At 44.9% G+C, this 17,732-nt stretch overlaps 1 protein-coding gene across 1 annotated transcript in view; it reads right to left on the reverse strand.

The window, feature by feature from the left end:
* ETHE1 (ETHE1 persulfide dioxygenase) overlaps positions 1–17,469 on the reverse strand; it is a 29,262-nt gene extending 11,793 nt beyond the window's left edge. The window contains exons 1-2 of the mRNA XM_068243330.1: positions 17,300–17,469; positions 5,163–5,307 (exon numbers count right to left, since the gene is read on the reverse strand). Of these exons, the coding sequence (XP_068099431.1) occupies positions 5,163–5,307; positions 17,300–17,395 (241 nt within the window). The 5' untranslated portion in view covers positions 17,396–17,469. The remainder of the gene's footprint in view (positions 1–5,162; positions 5,308–17,299) is intronic.
* Between the last annotated feature and the right edge of the window lie 263 nt (positions 17,470–17,732).

The raw sequence follows: 17,732 nt of genomic DNA on the forward strand, positions 1-17,732 counted from the left end.
CTGGATGCCGGCAACAAGCTGAATAAGGAGCACCTTCTGTAAGGGAGAGCTCCTAATCCCATGTTATGGGGACAACTGCATACATACGAAATCACCGCCGGGAGACTCGGGCGCAGGATACAGCCGATATACAGCTCACCTGGCTCCTGCACAAGTCCCGGTGGCGCTGATTACTATTCCCCCCTCCAGGCCACCATGGATGGTGGGGAAAGATGCAATTCGGTTTCCAGCTATTGCTGGAGGCCAAATTACTGTGTTTTAAAAGTAATTTGAGCTCAGTCTTTTGACGCCGCCAAAATTACACAGTGCGCTGCTATAGCTGTGATTTCTATTACGCCCTATGGTGGCGCTGGCTGCACCCAAATCTCTTGCGCTGTTTTGGGATGCATTAAAAAGGGAAAGAAAAACTCGAGATGCTAGCATAATATTGCCCCTGTTTAACTCTCTAGTAAGGCCACATCTGGAATATGGAATTCAGTTCTGGGCACCACATTACAGGAAAGATATTGCAGTTTTAGAGCAGGTGCAGAGACGAGCTACAAAATTGATACGTGGGATGGAAGGTCTCACTTACCAAGAAAGGTTAGATAAACTGGGTTTATTTAGTATGGAGAAAAGACGCCTTAGAGGAGATCTAATTAACATGTATAAATACATCAGAGGGCAATATAATAGCTTGGCGGATGAGCTTTTTGTCCCTAGGCCTTCTCAAAGGACTAGAGGACATGATCTGCGCATGGAGGAAAAACGTTTTAGCCATTTATTTAGGAAAGGGTTCTTTACAGTAAGATGTGGAATGCATTGCCACAGGAAGTAGTTATGGCAAACTACACCTGCATTTAAAGGGGGCTTAGATGCTTTCCTTGCGTTGAAAGACATCCATGGCTACAATTACTAGGTAATGCCTAACCCATTCGCGTTCCATCCTTTTCACTTGAGCAATGTTCACCTCCCATTGATTAGCCTATAACTTTATCACTACTTATCACAATGAACTGATCTATATCTTGTTTTTTCCGCCACCAATTAAGCTTTCTATGGGGGGTACATTTTGCTAAGAGCCACTTTACTGTAAATGCATTTTAACAGGAAGAATAAGAAAAAAATGGAAAAATTCATTTCTCAGTTTTCAGCCATTATAGTTTTAAAATAATACATGCCTCCATAATTAAAACTCACGTATTGTATTTGCCCATATGTCCCGGTTATTACACCGTTAAAATTATGTCCCTATCACAATGTATGGCGACAATATTTTATTTGGAAATCAAGGTGCATTTCTTCCGTTTTGCATCTATCACTATTTACAAGTTTAAAATAATAATAAAAAAAAAAAATATATAGAAATATTTCATCTTTACATTGATATTTAAAAAGTTAAGACCTTTAGGTAAATATTTACATTTTTTTTTTTAATTTTAATGTTTTTTTTTATATATTAAACATTTTATTTGGGTATTTTTGGGAGGGTGGGATGTAAACCATAGTTTTAGAATGTAATTGTGTTGATTTTAATTTTTTTTTACTTTTAGTTGTAGTTTTACTTTTTGGCCACAAGATGGCAGCTATGAGTTTGTTTACATGACGTCACTCTAAGCGTAACACACGCTTAGAGTGACGCATGGGGGAGGCAACAGCCAGAAAAAGCGCAGCTTCCGAGAGAAGCTGTCGCTTTTTCAGCGGGGGAGAGGAATCAGTGATCGGGCACCATAGCCCGATTCACTGATTGCCTGGCTAACGAACCGCAGGCCGGGAGCGTGCGTGCACCATCGGCTGCGGGAGCGCGCATGGTTCCTGGACGTAGTTTCTACGTCCAGGAACCAAAATAGGCTAATTATGTTGATCCAGGGATTTTATCTGATTTCCATCTGGAGTCGGGAAGGAATTTTTCCCTTTAGGGGCCAATTGGACCATGCCTTGTAAGGGTTTTTTCGCCTTCCTCTGGATCAACAGGGATATGTGAGGGAGCAGGCTGGTGTTGTACTTTCTACTGGTTGAACTCGATGGATGCATGTCTTTTTTTCAACCAAAATAACTATGTAACTATGTTTTAGCAGCGCTCCGGACAACTACGAGGGCATCACAACGGGGAAGGTTCCGGTCCTATGGAACTCTGTCACACTGTCACGAATGGCTGTTCTGACTTTAGGATGAGCCCTTATTGCTTCTCTTAGAAAAAGGTGGAGCGGATGAAGTAAAGAGGAGGAGCCCCGAGTATTGAGGTCTAGAAAACCAGTTACTGTCCCGGCATATGACAACCATCGCCACAATAGTTATCCGTTATAATTGCTGTTTGTTGACAGGTGTAATAAGTGGTGTTTAGTACGCTCCCCCATTTACTAACGCATCATCAGCTGTAAATCAAATCAAAAATAGCTTTATTGGCATGACCAGGATACATACAGGCATGGCCAAAGCAAGGAGAAAGCTGTCAGCTTGTAGGTCACCAGATCTGAATGTAGTAAACATTATCAGCCATGAGGTGGCAGAAGTCTACGGGGCCTTACTTGGGACACAGCAGATCATAGTAAGGGCGGGAACCCCCTAGAGTGATTTTGTGAGCGATTCAAACCACTAGCGATTTCCCTAAACGCTCAGCTAATGTTAATGGATGGGCCATATTCCACTGGAGCGATTGCGATTACCAAAATCACAAACGCAGGACATGCAGCATTTTTAGCTTATAGCGATTAGAATTTCTGCAAAGCCTGTAAACGCTGGCGTAATCGCTCGTCAAAACCTGCACAGAGCGATTTTACATTACTGAACACTAACAAAATTAAACTTAATTGAAAAGATCAGAATTTAAAACGCTAATCACTACACACCTGCTGGCGAATTAATTACACTTTTTAAAATCGCTACCAAAACCGCTCATGAAATCGCTTACAAACTGCTCATACAAAGCGCTAGCGATTGCGATTAGCAATAGAGTTGTGTAGTGGGTTCCAGGCCTAAGGAGTGGCTAAGAGGACAAGGAATCCATTTGATCACTATTTGATGATTGCCGACTATGCTACAGCAGATTGTACCTATTGCGCGACATAATTGCAGCATAAATGTTTTTCCTGGCAAAAAGTCTCAGTTCAGGGAAATGGCAGCAATATCACCTATGCATAAAGAGTTTTATATACTGGATGACCCAATTCTAGAAGACCATAACTTTTGGGCGATGAGCCTGGTCACGTAGCACACATAGCAAGAGCGCAGAGGATTCTGGGACAGCGGGCACAGCAGGGGGTTAGGAGGTCACGTAGCACACATAGCAGGAGCACAGAGGATTCTGGGACAGCGGGCACAGGAGGGGGTTATGAGGTCACGTAGCGCACATAGCAGGGGTGCAGAGGATTCAGGGACAGGAGGGGGGGTTAGTTATGGCTGTGTCTGCTCTGTCTATTGGATGTGATTTCTGTTTACCATCATGCTACAAGCTTTGTACTTTGAACCTTATAAAACAATTATGAGTATTATAAATGTGATTGTCCCATTTTATGTGACAAAAGCGAACTTTCCTGTGACACCCAGGTAAGAACAGAATACTAATAGATCTAGGCATTTTGAGAAGGTTAAAGTGATCCTATAGTGAGAGGGATAAGGGGGCTGCCATATTTATTTTTCATCATCATGTATTTATATAGCACTGACATCTTCTGCAGCACATTACAGAGTACATAGTCATGTCACTGACTGTCCTCAGAGGAGCTCACACTCATCCTACCATAGTCATAGTCTAATGTCCTACCATATTATTATTATGTATTTATATAGCACTGACATCTTTTGCAGCACATTACAGAGTACATAGTCATGTCACTGACTGTCCTCAGAGGAGCTCACACTCTCATCCTACCATATTATTATTATTATGTATTTATATAGCACTGACACCTTCTGCAGCACATTACAGAGTACATAGTCATGTCACTGACTGTCCTCAGAGGAGCTCAATCTATTTCTACCATAGTCATAGTCTAATGTCCTACCATATTATTATTATGTATTTATATAGCACTGACATCTTCTGCAGCACATTACAGAGTACATAGTCATGTCACTGACTGTCCTCAGAGGAGCTCACACTCTCATCCTACCATAGTCATAGTCTAATGTCCTACCATATTATTATTATTATTATGTATTTATATAGCACTGACATCTCCTGCAGCACATTACAGAGTACATAGTCATGTCACTGACTGTCCTCAGGGGGGCTCACACTCTCATCCTACCATAGTCATAGTCTAATGTCCTACCATATTATTATTATGTATTTATATAGCACTGACATCTTTTGCAGCACATTACAGAGTACATAGTCATGTCACTGACTGTCCTCAGAGGAGCTCACACTCTCATCCTACCATATTATTATTATTATGTATTTATATAGCACTGACACCTTCTGCAGCACATTACAGAGTACATAGTCATGTCACTGACTGTCCTCAGAGGAGCTCAATCTATTTCTACCATAGTCATAGTCTAATGTCCTACCATATTATTATTATTATGTATTTATATAGCACTGACATCTTCTGCAGCACATTACAGAGTACATAGTCATGTCACTGACTGTCCTCAGAGGAGCATAGTCATATCCTATATCCTCCAATGCTTAAAACCAAACAGGAAATTATAATTTGTCCGCAGCCTGTCCAATACATGCTGAAGAGGAGACTTGTCCACACATCAGGTCTAGGAGGGCAGGGAAGGAAAAAGATTGCAGAGAGGAATAACCAGACCCGATGTGTAGATAACCGATTACCAGACCCTATGTGTAGATAACCAATTACCAGACCCTATGTGTAGATAAACTATCATGGATACAGTAATGTTATTCTACACAGCAGTGGCGGACTAGTAAGGAGCAGAAAGGCAGATTAAGCTGTCTGGCAGCAGTAATCCCCACAGCAGTGTTTTGTATAAACCACCCTACACATGGCAAATTAATACCACCCTTAATGACTATTGGAGAAAGGAGTGCTGTACAGACATGCGGTTTGGTTCTAGTCAAGCAGCATGAACTGCTCAATGGAAAGGAGGGAAATCGCTTCCTTCTGTCCACATCTATCAGCTGTGAAAGAAGTCTGCGGTTTTCTCTCACCCACTAGAATCCTTCCAGTAAAGTCACATTTGCACCCCCTGCTGGATGAACCCCTTACCTGCATACACCATCTTTAAACCGAGGTCCTTGACCAGTTTGGCATCGCGATTGGCCGTGTCCAGCACGGGATCGATGATCACAGCTTCCTTGGAGGCAGTGTCAGCGAGCAGGTAAGTGTACGTACAACTGACAGGCTCAAATAACTGCAGGGAGAAGGGGGAAGAGAAAAATGTAATTTAGCAACACAAAAGATAAAAAGGTACGCAAAATAATCGTGATTCGGAGGGATTGCAAATTGAGAAAACAATTACCGTATATACTCGCATATAAGCCGAATTTTTGAGCACAAAAAATGTGCTCAAAAGTGCCCCCCTCGGCTTATATGCGAGTCACCAAAGTGTCCAGTCCAGGGCCGCCTGTTTTTGTCCCCACCCAAGTGGCCGTATGCGTTCAGGCTTGCCTGCCTTTGTCCCCCCGAGTGGCCGTGTGTGCAGGCTCACCTGTTCAGGATCGGCGCCTGCAGGATCCATGGGTGATCGCGCTGGAAAGCGGGACATGAGCTCCTCCACTTGCGGGTCCCGCTTTGCCTGCACGTGGGTGGCCAGGGCGCTTGAAGAATCCGATCGGGGAACAGAGAGGAGAGAGTGCATCAGAGAGAAGAGAGCGAAGGACGAGCGCTGCACCATTCAAATCACTGTGTGCTCGTCCATTCGTCACCGCCGCACCGCGTCACCGTGAGCAGTGTCCCACATATGCTTGCCAATTCCAGCCAATGGGCGAAGCATATGTAGGACACTGCTCACGGTGACGCGATGCAGCGGTGACAAATGGACGTCGAGCGCACAGTGATTTGAATGGTCCAGCGCTCGTCCTGCGCTCTCTCCTCTGTGATGCACTCTCTCCTCTCTGTTCCCCGATCGGATTCTTCAAGTGCCCTGGCCACCCACGTGCAGGCAAAGCGGGACCCGCAAGTGGAGGAGCTCATGTCTCGCTTTCCAGCACGATCACCCATGGATCCTGCAGGACCCGATCCTGAACAGGTGAGCCTGCACACAGCCACTCGGGGGACAAAAGCAGGCAATCCTGCACACACGGTCACTCGGGGGGACAAAAGCAGGCAGGATAGCTGTCCTGTGAGAGCAGGGAAAAAGTAGGCTGGACAGATGTCCTCTATCTTTATGAGCTACTGGTAAGCACTGGGAGTAAGTAGGCATGACAGTGCTGTGTGTGTGTGTGTGGTGTGTGGGTGGTGTGTGGGTGGTGTGTGTGGGTGGTGTGTGTGGGTGGTGTGTGTGGGTGGTGTGTGTGTGGGTGGTGTGTGTGTGGGTGGTGTGTGTGTGGGTGGTGTGTGTGTGGGTGGTGTGTGTGTGGGTGGTGTGTGTGTGGGTGGTGTGTGTGGGGGTGGTGTGTGTGTGGGTGGTGTGTGTGTGGGTGGGGTGTGTGGGGGTGGGGTGTGTGGGGGTGGGGTGTGTGGGGGTGGGGTGTGTGGGGGTGGTGTGTGTGGGGGTGGTGTGTGTGGGGGTGGTGTGTGTGGGGGTGGTGTGTGTGGGGGTGGTGTGTGTGGGGGTGGTGTGTGTGGGGGTGGTGTGTGTGGGGGTGGTGTGTGTGGGGTGTGTGTGTGGGGGTGGTGTGTGTGGGGTGTGTGTGTGGGGTGTGTGTGTGGGGTGTGTGTGTGGGGTGTGTGTGTGGGGTGTGTGTGTGGGGTGTGTGTGTGGGGTGTGTGTGTGGGGTGTGTGTGTGGGGTGTGTGTGTGGGGTGTGTGTGTGGGGTGTGTGTGTGGTGTGTGTGGTGTGTGTGGTGTGTGTGTGGTGTGTGTGGTGTGTGTGGTGTGTGTGTGTGTGTGTGTGTGTGTGTGTGTGTGTGTGTGTGTGTGTGTGTGTGTGTGTGTGTGTGTGTGTGTGTGTGTGTGTCCACAGCCACCTGTCAGCCTCATAACTGCTATACTATATTATCTTGTGCTCCTACATGTACCATTAATAGATCTTATTACAGTGCTGCAGACATCTGTTCCTTGCATTGCGCATAGAGGTGATAGCTTCATTTTGGGTGGTTGTTGCAATTAATTTGGGGGTTATAGAAACCTTATGCCAGTTGTACTGGAGTGATTCTTGCATTTCACATGGGGTGATTATTTCATTTTATATAGGGGTGGCTGTTGCAATGTCCTACCCTCGGCCTATATGCGAGTCAATCACTTTATCCTGATATCTGAGGTGAAAGTTGGGGGGTCGGATTATATGCGAGTATATACGGTATAGCAAAAAAAGGTCAAGAAGCTGCTGATCTAATTCTAATTCCATTTGTAATATGCACTGAAAGGACTAAGCTGGGATGCCAAAAATGCTACTGCCAATTAATTGCAGACTTCCAGTTAAAGGACAACTGAGGTAAGAGAGATATGGAGGCTGACATATTTATTTCCTTTTAAGCAATACCAGTTGCCTGGCTGTCCTGCTGATCCTCTGCCTCTAATACTTTTAGCCGTAGCCCCTGAACAAGCATGCAGCAGATCAGGGGTTTGACATTGTCAGATCTGACAAGATTAGCTGCATCCTTGTTTCTGGTGTGATTCAGGCACTACAGCAGCCAAATAGATCAGCATGTCCGCCAGGCAACTGGTATGGTTTAAAAGGAAATAAACTATGGCAGCTTCATATCTCTTGCTACAGTTGTCCTGTAAGCACTAAACAAGCAGCACAAAGAAAGATTTGCATGTGGGGGAAATTTTTCCCCCGCGATTTCTGTTATGGTGCCCATATTTACATGTTACAATTTTTTTCGATTAGATAATTTTGTTAGATTGACTATAAAGATTTTTCCAACATGTCCAATCAGATTTTTAATGGGAAACCCTCCCCCCCCCAAAAAAAAAAAACAACAGGATAATCTATTTTATCTTGATCGAAAAAAAAAAAAAAAAAGATTTTTAAACCTTTACAATTTGATCGTTTTGGTCAAATGAATGGGAAAATTGAATGTTTTTATTGTACGGTGAATGGGCACTATAAGAGTGACTCCTCTCTTATTGACCTAGTGGTACTTGCTACCTGAGTAAGGGGGGGGGGGGGGGGGGGTGAAACACCTCTGCGGCACTTTGATAAATCTTAGAGACCGCTTCTTAGAGGAGTATTACATTTACACTACATTCCCAGCGCTGCAAGGCGAGAGTGCTAACAACGGTGGCCCAATGTGACCAGAGGAGAGAAAAAAAAAAAAAAAAGCTTGTTCCCGTGTATGCCGGTTACAGGAGGAGCCCATATGTTGTGTTCTCGTGCGACATAAGGGAGGCATTGTGCTGCCTTGTTGCACAACATACACAGCCGGGAACTACACAGTGCTTTCTATACACACTTACCTGGTTCTGTACCTGATATTCCCGGAGTGTGACAATTAGCTGCAGTTACAAGTCCAACACCTCGCCTTACAAGAGTCGGGAAATTGGAGGGAAGTGAACGTATTTTTCAGCATGTAAGCTGCACTTTGTGTTCCCCAAAAATGGGGAGAAAGAGTCCTTGCGTCTTATGTCCCAAATACAAGGAGTTCCCCCCCGACTTACAAACACCCACCGATATGAACCGCCGACCTGCCGCGATGATATGGACTCAATGCATTTTGTCCTCATTTGCTTCCAGTGTATAGTTACCAGCAGCAGCGGCGCAGCTCATGTCATCCACAGCTCCAGCGGCGATCACAGACCTCTCCTGCTCTGCTGATCGTGTCATCAGTAGAAGCCGGCACTAGGGGAGCAGTGCGGGAGAGGAGAGGTCTGTGATCGCCGCTGGAGCAGGTGAGCCGGTGCTGCCCCAGTTTATGACTACACACACGGAGCAGAGGGCACACAAAGATTGGGGGAGACCACGAGGTGAGTCTTATAGTCCAGAGAGTCTTATCTGCTGCAAAATACAGTACAGTGTTCTCCCCAGGCTCTTTTAGCCAGGTGGTCCACCCGGCTAGTTTTGGTGAGTACCCAGCTGTCATCGGTTCACCTCCTCCTATGTTGTAAGCAGAGTTGCGCACAGAAGCACCGACCCAGCATTCTCATCTCCCCACCCGGCTACTTTTTCATGCCACCCGGCAGGAAAAAAAATTCAGGTGAGAACGCTGCCGTACTGTGAGTTTTATTTCCATCATACGTTTTGTTAAGAGTCTTTCTTAGAACAAAAATTCACATGCTAACGAACAACGATGGGCTCATTTCCATTCCATGCACAGTTTCGTTTGCAGTCTGCTGCATTTCTTAGCATGCCGCACTAGTATATGTGTGTCAGACCATTTACCCCTTACAGTGTTATTGAATGATTTACCGGTATTAAGGATCTGTTCACACTATACAGTAGTAGCCTCAGCCCAATCCACACCATACTTTCGACTCTGCATTTTGCTTGACCCGATGCACTACATGGAAAGAGCCAAAACAGAAACCACAATGTACACAAGTGTAGAACAATCTAACGGGAGGCCCCAGCAGTACATTTTCTCCGGAGTTCCCATCGATATAGCAGCGCCCAACCCTGTCCGTGGCAGTGTCAGACCCAAAAAGCCACAGCGATAAAGAAGAATGCAGAAGAAGGCAAAAGAAATGCAATAAACGGCAAACAGCCTAGTGAGAACGGACAATGTTTCAGAAATGCTTTCATTATAAACATAGTAGTAGCAGTAAGGTATTGTACCGTGTTAGCCATCAGTAAAAGCAAGAAGTTTTAAATCAGGATGATAACATTTATTGGCTAACTACAAATGAATAAGAATAAACAAGCTTTCGGCCTTGCAGCCTCCGTCAGGTTTACATCCTGTTAGTTTGCAAGCTGGTGGTACAGACAGCTATATACATGCAACATAAAAAAGGGAAAACAGATATTTTTTTCAAGCATAAATACATCATTAAGATGCCTTAATACAAACAGACCATCTAAATGGGGTAAGATAAGGATCCTTGTTTACAGCAGATGGGCGTGGCAATGGGTTCGCGATTCGCTCCACAGTATGCAAATCTATTCATGGCCAAAATCGAAGAGGAATACCTCAATGCATGTGGCATAAAACCCTTGGCCTACTTCCACTTCATTGATGATATTTTAATCATCTGGTCCGCAAGTGAGGATGATCTTCTCCAGTTCCACAGGAACTTCAATGCCTTCCATCCTACAATCAAATTGAAACTTACCTACTCTCACACAGAGATGAACTTTCTGGACACCACCATATACATCAGGGGTAACAACTTACAAACCTCTGTGTATCGCAAACCTACAGACCGTCCCACATACCTAAGATATGACAGTTTTCATCCCAAGCACATTAAGAACTCTATAATTTACAGCCAAGCTATAAGGTACAACCGGATTTGTTCTGACAGGATGGACAGAGACAAGCACCTGGATCACCTTAAGAACACTTTCATTAAACAAGGTTACAGTCCTCCCATGGCTGAGGCCCAAATCAGGAAAGCCAGCAACATCCCCAGGACTGAACTCCTGAAATATAAGCAAAACCAGAAAGAGGAACGTGTCCCTTTGGTTGTCACCTACAACCCACACCTGGAAATCTTAAGGAGGATTGCTAAGGAACTTCATCCCATTTTACACAAGGATCACAGACTGAGAACGATATTCCCTAAACCTCCACTCTTGTCATATCGGCAATCGGCTCTTTGAATAGGCCTCAACAAAACGGAACATCACCCTGCCGACAAAAAATATGTGGGACCTGCAGACACATTTACTCCACTGACAGGGTAACGATACCAGGTTCACAACAGGAGTACAGAGTACAAGGTAAATTTTCTTGTGGGTCCACCAATCTGGTATATCTGATCATGTGTGCTAAATGCCCCAATGTTATGTACGTGGGAGAAACTGGACAAACTCTGCGCAAACGTATGAATGGACACAGGCACACTATTAATGATACCAAATCTGGACTCCCAGTTGCTACACACTTTCGGTCCACCGGACACAGCATGGATGATCTTCGTGTCACTGCCCTGAAGGGTGGCTTCAAAACGTCAAATGACCGATTAATAGCAGAAACAAAATTTATAAATTGGTTCAAAGCTGTGCAGAACGGTTTGAATAAGGACAACAACTTTATATATTGGTATGAGATTGATGATATATGAACTGTCTCAGCCACTCTAGCTGAACTGGTGAACTAAGAATTTACGATATCGCTGGGTCAATCCTAATACCAGGTCTGTGAGCAATAAAGTAAACAAGGATCCTTATCTTACCCCATTTAGATGGTCTGTTTGTATTAAGGCATCTTAATGATGTATTTATGCTTGAAAAAAATATCTGTTTTCCCTTTTGATGTTGCATGTATATAAGCTGTCTGTACCACCAGCTTGCAAACTAACAGGATGTAAACCTGACGAAGGCTGCAAGGCCGAAAGCTTGTTCATTCTTATTCATTTGTAGTTAGCCAATAAATAGCATCATCCTGACTTAAAACTTCTTGCTTATAAACATAGGAAATACCGGACCGCTCTTTGGTCTAGTGTGAGCCAGGCCTATGTATGCTCACACCTATGAAAGCTTATGTTTTGGCAATTTGCTGCTCTGGATTTTTAAGGAGTGTTAACAGTGCCAAGGAGGGAAGACATCTGCTATGAACTTAAAGGGAACCAGAGACAGACGACCAGTGTATTAAAAAAAAAAAAAAAAAAAATGAAAAAGCTTTTATACATACCTGGGGCTTCCTTCAGCCCCATAAGCCTGGAACGCTCCCACGCCGCCATCCTCCACTGTCTCTATCGCCGCTACCGGGTCCCGTCACTTTCGGCGGACGCGGCCAATTGTACGCATGAATAGGGGCTCCCTCCATATCCTTACGCATGCGCCTGCGTAGTATGGAGGCGCATGCGTAAGGGTATGGAGAAGTCCCTGTTCTTGCGTACAATTGGCCGCGTCCGCCAGCAGTGATGCACTGCGCGTGCGTCGACTGGCCGTAAGTACGGGACCCATTACCGGCGGATAGAAGCAGCGGAGGACGGCGGCGTGGGAGCGATCCAGGCTTATGGGGCTGGAGGAAACCCCAGGTATGTATAAAAACTTTTGTCCAACGTCTGGTTCACTTTAAAGCCCAGGCCCGCTAAGCGATTTTTGCAAACAATTTTTTCGTTGATTAAGTCATGGAGGATTGTTTCGATCCCCATTGAGTGTCGCCGCATTCGTGTAGACAATTGTTTACACGACTGTTCATTTACAACGGCGCAAACAACGCTCGCAGATTTGGCCAGCTGGATTGGGGAACGATCAATTGTTGGCGGAAGCACACCAATACTTCCAAAGGTTGCCCCCGACCCAGGCTTGTGAGGGAACCTCCATCTTCTCATGCAGATAGCAGCTTCTGCTAGCATTTGTAATTCTCGGCAGGGAATCAGATGCGAGTGCACATGCCGCAATGCATGCTGGGAGATGTAGTCCAGAAGATGCGAGTACAGCGCTGTACTCGCACCTCCCAGCATACATTGCAGCCGTTAACTACAAATGCCAGCAGAAGCTGCGGTCGGAAGAAGATGAAGGATCCTGAATGGGCTGAGGGCCAGAGCACCCTGTAGGTTTGTAATGGTGCTCCCCCTAACCTCCGCGCCTCCAGCGGCACACAACATTAGGAACCTCTCTTATGGGGAGATTGGATTTTTTTTAAAAAGTAAAAAACTGGTTCTCAGTGCATTTTAAAGTTCATGACAGCACAATTAGAAAAAGACTTGAACAGGTATAGCTTGTTTGGAAGGGTTGCCAGGAGGAAGTCATCTAAAAAGAGCACAACGACTCAACTTAAGTTTGCAAAGATGCATCTGAGCTACCCGCAAGACTTCTGAAACCATGTTTTTTTAAACGGACAACAAATACAGCATATCAGCACAAACACCTCATGCCAACTGAGAAGCCCGGTGGTGGAGAGGCGATGATTTGGGGTAGCTTTGCAGTCACAGGACCTGGACACCTTGCAGTCACAAAGTCCTCAGGGGGCCAAAGTATTCTACAGTCACATTGCAGTGCTCGGTCCCTGGTTCGAATTTGGACCAGCACACGGAGTTGTGTGGGTTTCCTTTGGGCCTTCTGGTTTCCTCCCACATGCCATGAACACAGAAAGCCTCAGACTACCATGGACATAGGATTATGGCATTGATTAGCTTGAGAGCCCCTCTGAGGGAAAGTCAGTGACAAGACTGAAGTTTGAAGTCCAGACCTGAACCCCATCAAAATGCTCCAAGATGACATTCAGAAACTTGTCTCAATGAACTGAAGTAACGTTGTAATGAGGAGCAGGCCGAAGAAAGGGACTAATTTCCTGAAAGCTTCCATGTTAAAAACTTTTATCTATCAACACCTTTCTTTTGGCTAATGGAGATAAAGAAAGATTATATTTTTGTCCCAAATATGCCCGTATTTCCAGCACATCCCAAAAAACATACAGTTAAAGGTTAATTATCCCTCACACACAAAGAGCTTGATTCACAAAGCCATGCTAACTGCTCCATGGGGCTCAGCACGGGCATGCTAAACAGTTAGCATGTGAGGTGCCATTTGCGGACTTTTGCAAGCGCAAAGTGCCACGATATGCGCGATCGCGGATTTTTGCGTGCACAATTTGCCGCGATCCACGCCAAATTGCACGCGCAAAAGTCAACGATCGCACGAATCGCGGCACTTTGCGCTCTCAAAAGTCCGCGAACGGCACCTCACATGCTAACTGTTTAGCATGCCCGTGCTAAACAGTTAGCACGGCTTTGTGAATCAAGCCCATAGACTGCAATTGGTACATAAGACCATAACTAGCTAGAGTTGGGATTAGAGTGTGAGCTCCTCTGAGGACAGTCAGTGACATGACTATGTACTCTGTAAAGCAGGGCTGTGGAGTCGGTCCAAAAATCCTCCGACTCCGACTCCTCAGTTTAGGATTCCACCGACTCCTCGACTCTGACTCTAATTTTGTTGATTAAAAGTATGTAACATGAAATTCGTCTCTTAACTGCCAATGCTTAGGAGTTTTACAAGACAACTGAAGTGAGAAGGATATGTAGACTACTATATTTATTCCCTTTAGACTAAAACTAGTCCTTGGTAAGAGTACTTGTAAAGGTACAAACCGGAACAAAGAACATCTATCAGGCCCTAGGCAATGTAAGTGTGGGTACATGTAAGAAAGATGTGCAGGTACTCTGCAAGGGAATGAGGAGATTGTAAACAGACAACACCTCTGTGTTCAATGTGCACAGCATTCTCAGTGGATTCCCTGCAGCTCTGTGGGGAGTGCATATGTAGAGTATAGTACTACTGTGTAACAAAGTAAACCTGAGACAGATGAAATTAAAGTTTTATACATACCTGGGCCTTCCTCCAGCCGCCTTCAGGATAATCAGTCCCTCGTTGTCCTCCTCCACCACCTGGATCTTCTGCTATGAGTCCAGGTACTTGAGCCAGTCGGGCGTAGTGCGCATGCACACACTCCGCCGCCAGGAGCATACTACACCTGTGCAGCACTATTGCGCAGGTGCAGAATGTTCCTGGCTGTGGGAGCGGCATGCGGCCGGACAGCGCTGACCGGCTGAATTACCAGGACTCATAGCAGAAGATCCGGGTGGTGGAGGAGGACAGTGAGGGACTGATTAGCCTGAAGGGGGCTGGAGGAAGCCCCAGGTATGTATAAAACTTTACTTTTCATCCGTCTCAGTTACCCTTTAATTTGTAGTCACCAAACCAAATTTTAACAACATATCAAATTATTTGATTTCATCAGCAAAGGGAGTGCATACATTTGCATAAATCAGCATCAGTGCAGAATTATTTCAATCTCATTGACCATCTCTATTAGTGACACGGCTACACATCAGGCTTTATTCTTACAGCATAGATGTTATTTAGTATATATAAGAGATTCCTGTGTACACATCATATATACAGTCACAATCAGATATGTATATCTGACTTTAAAAAATACGGGGACTGCTTTATTGAAGCAGCACAAGTAACTAATTTTGATTGGTTTATGTCATTTTTGTGGACTAAGCACAGCTATTACTGTATATATACACATTATTTTTAATGACTATTATCTGAGAAATAGAACATTTTATCATATTTTCTATTTTAATTACAGTTACAAATTCATTAGGAGTCGGTGCATTTTTTCCGACTCCAGGCACCCAAAATTGCTCCGACTCCACAACTCCGACTCCACGACTCCACAGCCCTGCTGTAAAGTGCTGAAGAAGATGTCAGTGTTCTATAAATACATAATATAGGAGTAAAGAGGCACCCAATGGAGTATAAAAAGTTTAAAACACTAAAAACTAAAAGGTTGAGGTGGCTTACCTCAGACGACAACTCACTCAGTAGAAATGTTTATTAAGCACAGGCAATGCGTTTCGTGGGATCTAGCCCACTTCCTCAGGCCAAAAAAGTGCCAATGCAGTCTATTAGCCACATTCGAGGCACCTCACATGCGGCTATTAGACTGCAGTGGCACTTTATTTGGCCTGAGGAAGTAGGCTAGAGCCCACGAAACGAATTGCCTGTGTTTATTAATAAACATTTCTACTCCAAGTGTGTTGTCTGACATAAGCCACCTCAACCTTTTAGTTTTTAGTGTTTTTAACTCCAGGACCACTGGCTTACCTGAGTGGAGTCAGGTATAAGACACTCCATCTGCTTGAAGTGGTCGGTTGCCCCGTGTGCAACCCAGCTTTGTGAGTATTCCCTTTTCAAACACTTTATCCACCTACCTGTGATATACTGCACAATTTGGGCTCCCGTTGTCTTTGTGTTTTCCCCCCAGTACATAACAATAATAATAATAATAATAATAATAATAATACTAATATGGTAGGACATTAGACTATGACTATGGTAGGATTAGATTGTGAGCTCCTGAGGACAGTCAGTGACATGACTATGTACTCTGTAATGTGCTGCAGAAGATGTCAGTGCTATATAAATACATAATAATAATATGGTAGGACATTAGACTAGGACTATGGTAGGATTAGAGTGTGAGCTCCTCTGAGGACAGTCGGTGACATGACTATATACTCTGTAATGTGCTGCAGAAGATGCCAGTGCTATATACATACATAATAATAATATGGGAGGACATTAGACTAGGACTATGGTAGGATTAGAGTGTGAGCTCCTCTGAGGACAGTCAGTGACATGACTATGTACTTTGTAATGTGCTGCAGAAGATGTCAGTGCTATATAAATACATAATAATAATATGGTAGGACATTACACTATGACTATGGTAGGATTAAAATGTGAGCTTCTCTGAGGACAGTCAGTGACATGACTATGGTAGGATTAGAGTGTGAGCTCCTCTGAGGACAGTCAGTAATGTCACTGTAATGTGCTGCAGAAGATGTCAGTGCTATATAAATACATAATAATAATAATATGGTAGGACATTACACTATGACTATGGTAGGATTAGAGTGTGAGCTCCTCTGAGGACAGTCAGTGACATGACTTTGTACTCTGTAATGTGCTGCAGAACATGTCAGTGCTATATAAATATATAATAATAATATGGTAGGACATTCGACTATGACTATGGTAGGATTAGAGTGTGAGCTCCTCTGAGGACAGTCAGTGACACGACTATGTACTCTATAATGTGCTGCAGAGGATGTCAGTGCTATATAAATACATAATAATAATATGGTAGGACATTACACTATGACTATGGTAGGATTAGAGTGTGAGCTCCTCTGAGGACAGTCAGTGACAGGACTATGTGCTCTGTAAAGTGCTGCAGAAGATGTCAGTGCTATATAAATACATAATAATAATATGGTAGGACATTAGGCTATGACCATGGTAGGATTAGAGTGTGAGCTTCTCTGAGGACAGTCAGTGACATGACTATGTACTCTGTAATGTGCTGCAGGAGATGTCAGTGCTATATAATTACATAATAATAATATGGTAGGACATTACCCTAGGACTATGGTAGGATTAGAGTGTGAGCTCCTCTGAGGACAGTCAGTGACATGGTTATGTACTCTGTAATGTGCTGCAGGAGATGTCAGTGCTATATAATTACATAATAATAATATGGTAGGACATTACCCTAGGACTATGGTAGGATTAGAGTGTGAGCTCCTCTGAGGACAGTCAGTGACATGACTATGTACTCTGTAATGTGCTGCAGAAGATGTCAGTGCTACACACACTGTATATCAGCCAGTCTCACCTGCCTGAAGAGCAGCCCCTTCCCGGCTGCAGCCATCGCGCTGTACCGCCTGACACTCCCGACCAGCACCTGATGAATGACTGACAGACTCCCCATAACCGGTCACACCGCTGCTCCGCTCACTGCAGCCGGTCACTATACGTACGCCCCTCTTATCGCCTCGGGCAGCCACGCCCACTCCGCCTCCCGTTCTATCAACCACGCCCACACAGCGCACTAACAGCCACAGGATTACAAAGCCGAGGGGCGTGCCTGTCACATCAACCACGCCCACAAATGCTCTCTCTTCTGCCCTGGTCGCGCTTTTCAGCACAAGGGGCCTGGCTAGAAACACGTCCTCCTGTCACTTGAGCCACGCCCACAATTCTTCACCTCTGTCACATCACATGAACCGCGCTCGCACGTATGCTCATGCGCGCTCTGTAGAATGGCG

This window comes from Hyperolius riggenbachi, chromosome 6 (genome assembly GCF_040937935.1).
Source record: "Hyperolius riggenbachi isolate aHypRig1 chromosome 6, aHypRig1.pri, whole genome shotgun sequence".
In the NCBI taxonomy this organism is placed as follows: Eukaryota; Metazoa; Chordata; class Amphibia; order Anura; family Hyperoliidae; genus Hyperolius; species Hyperolius riggenbachi.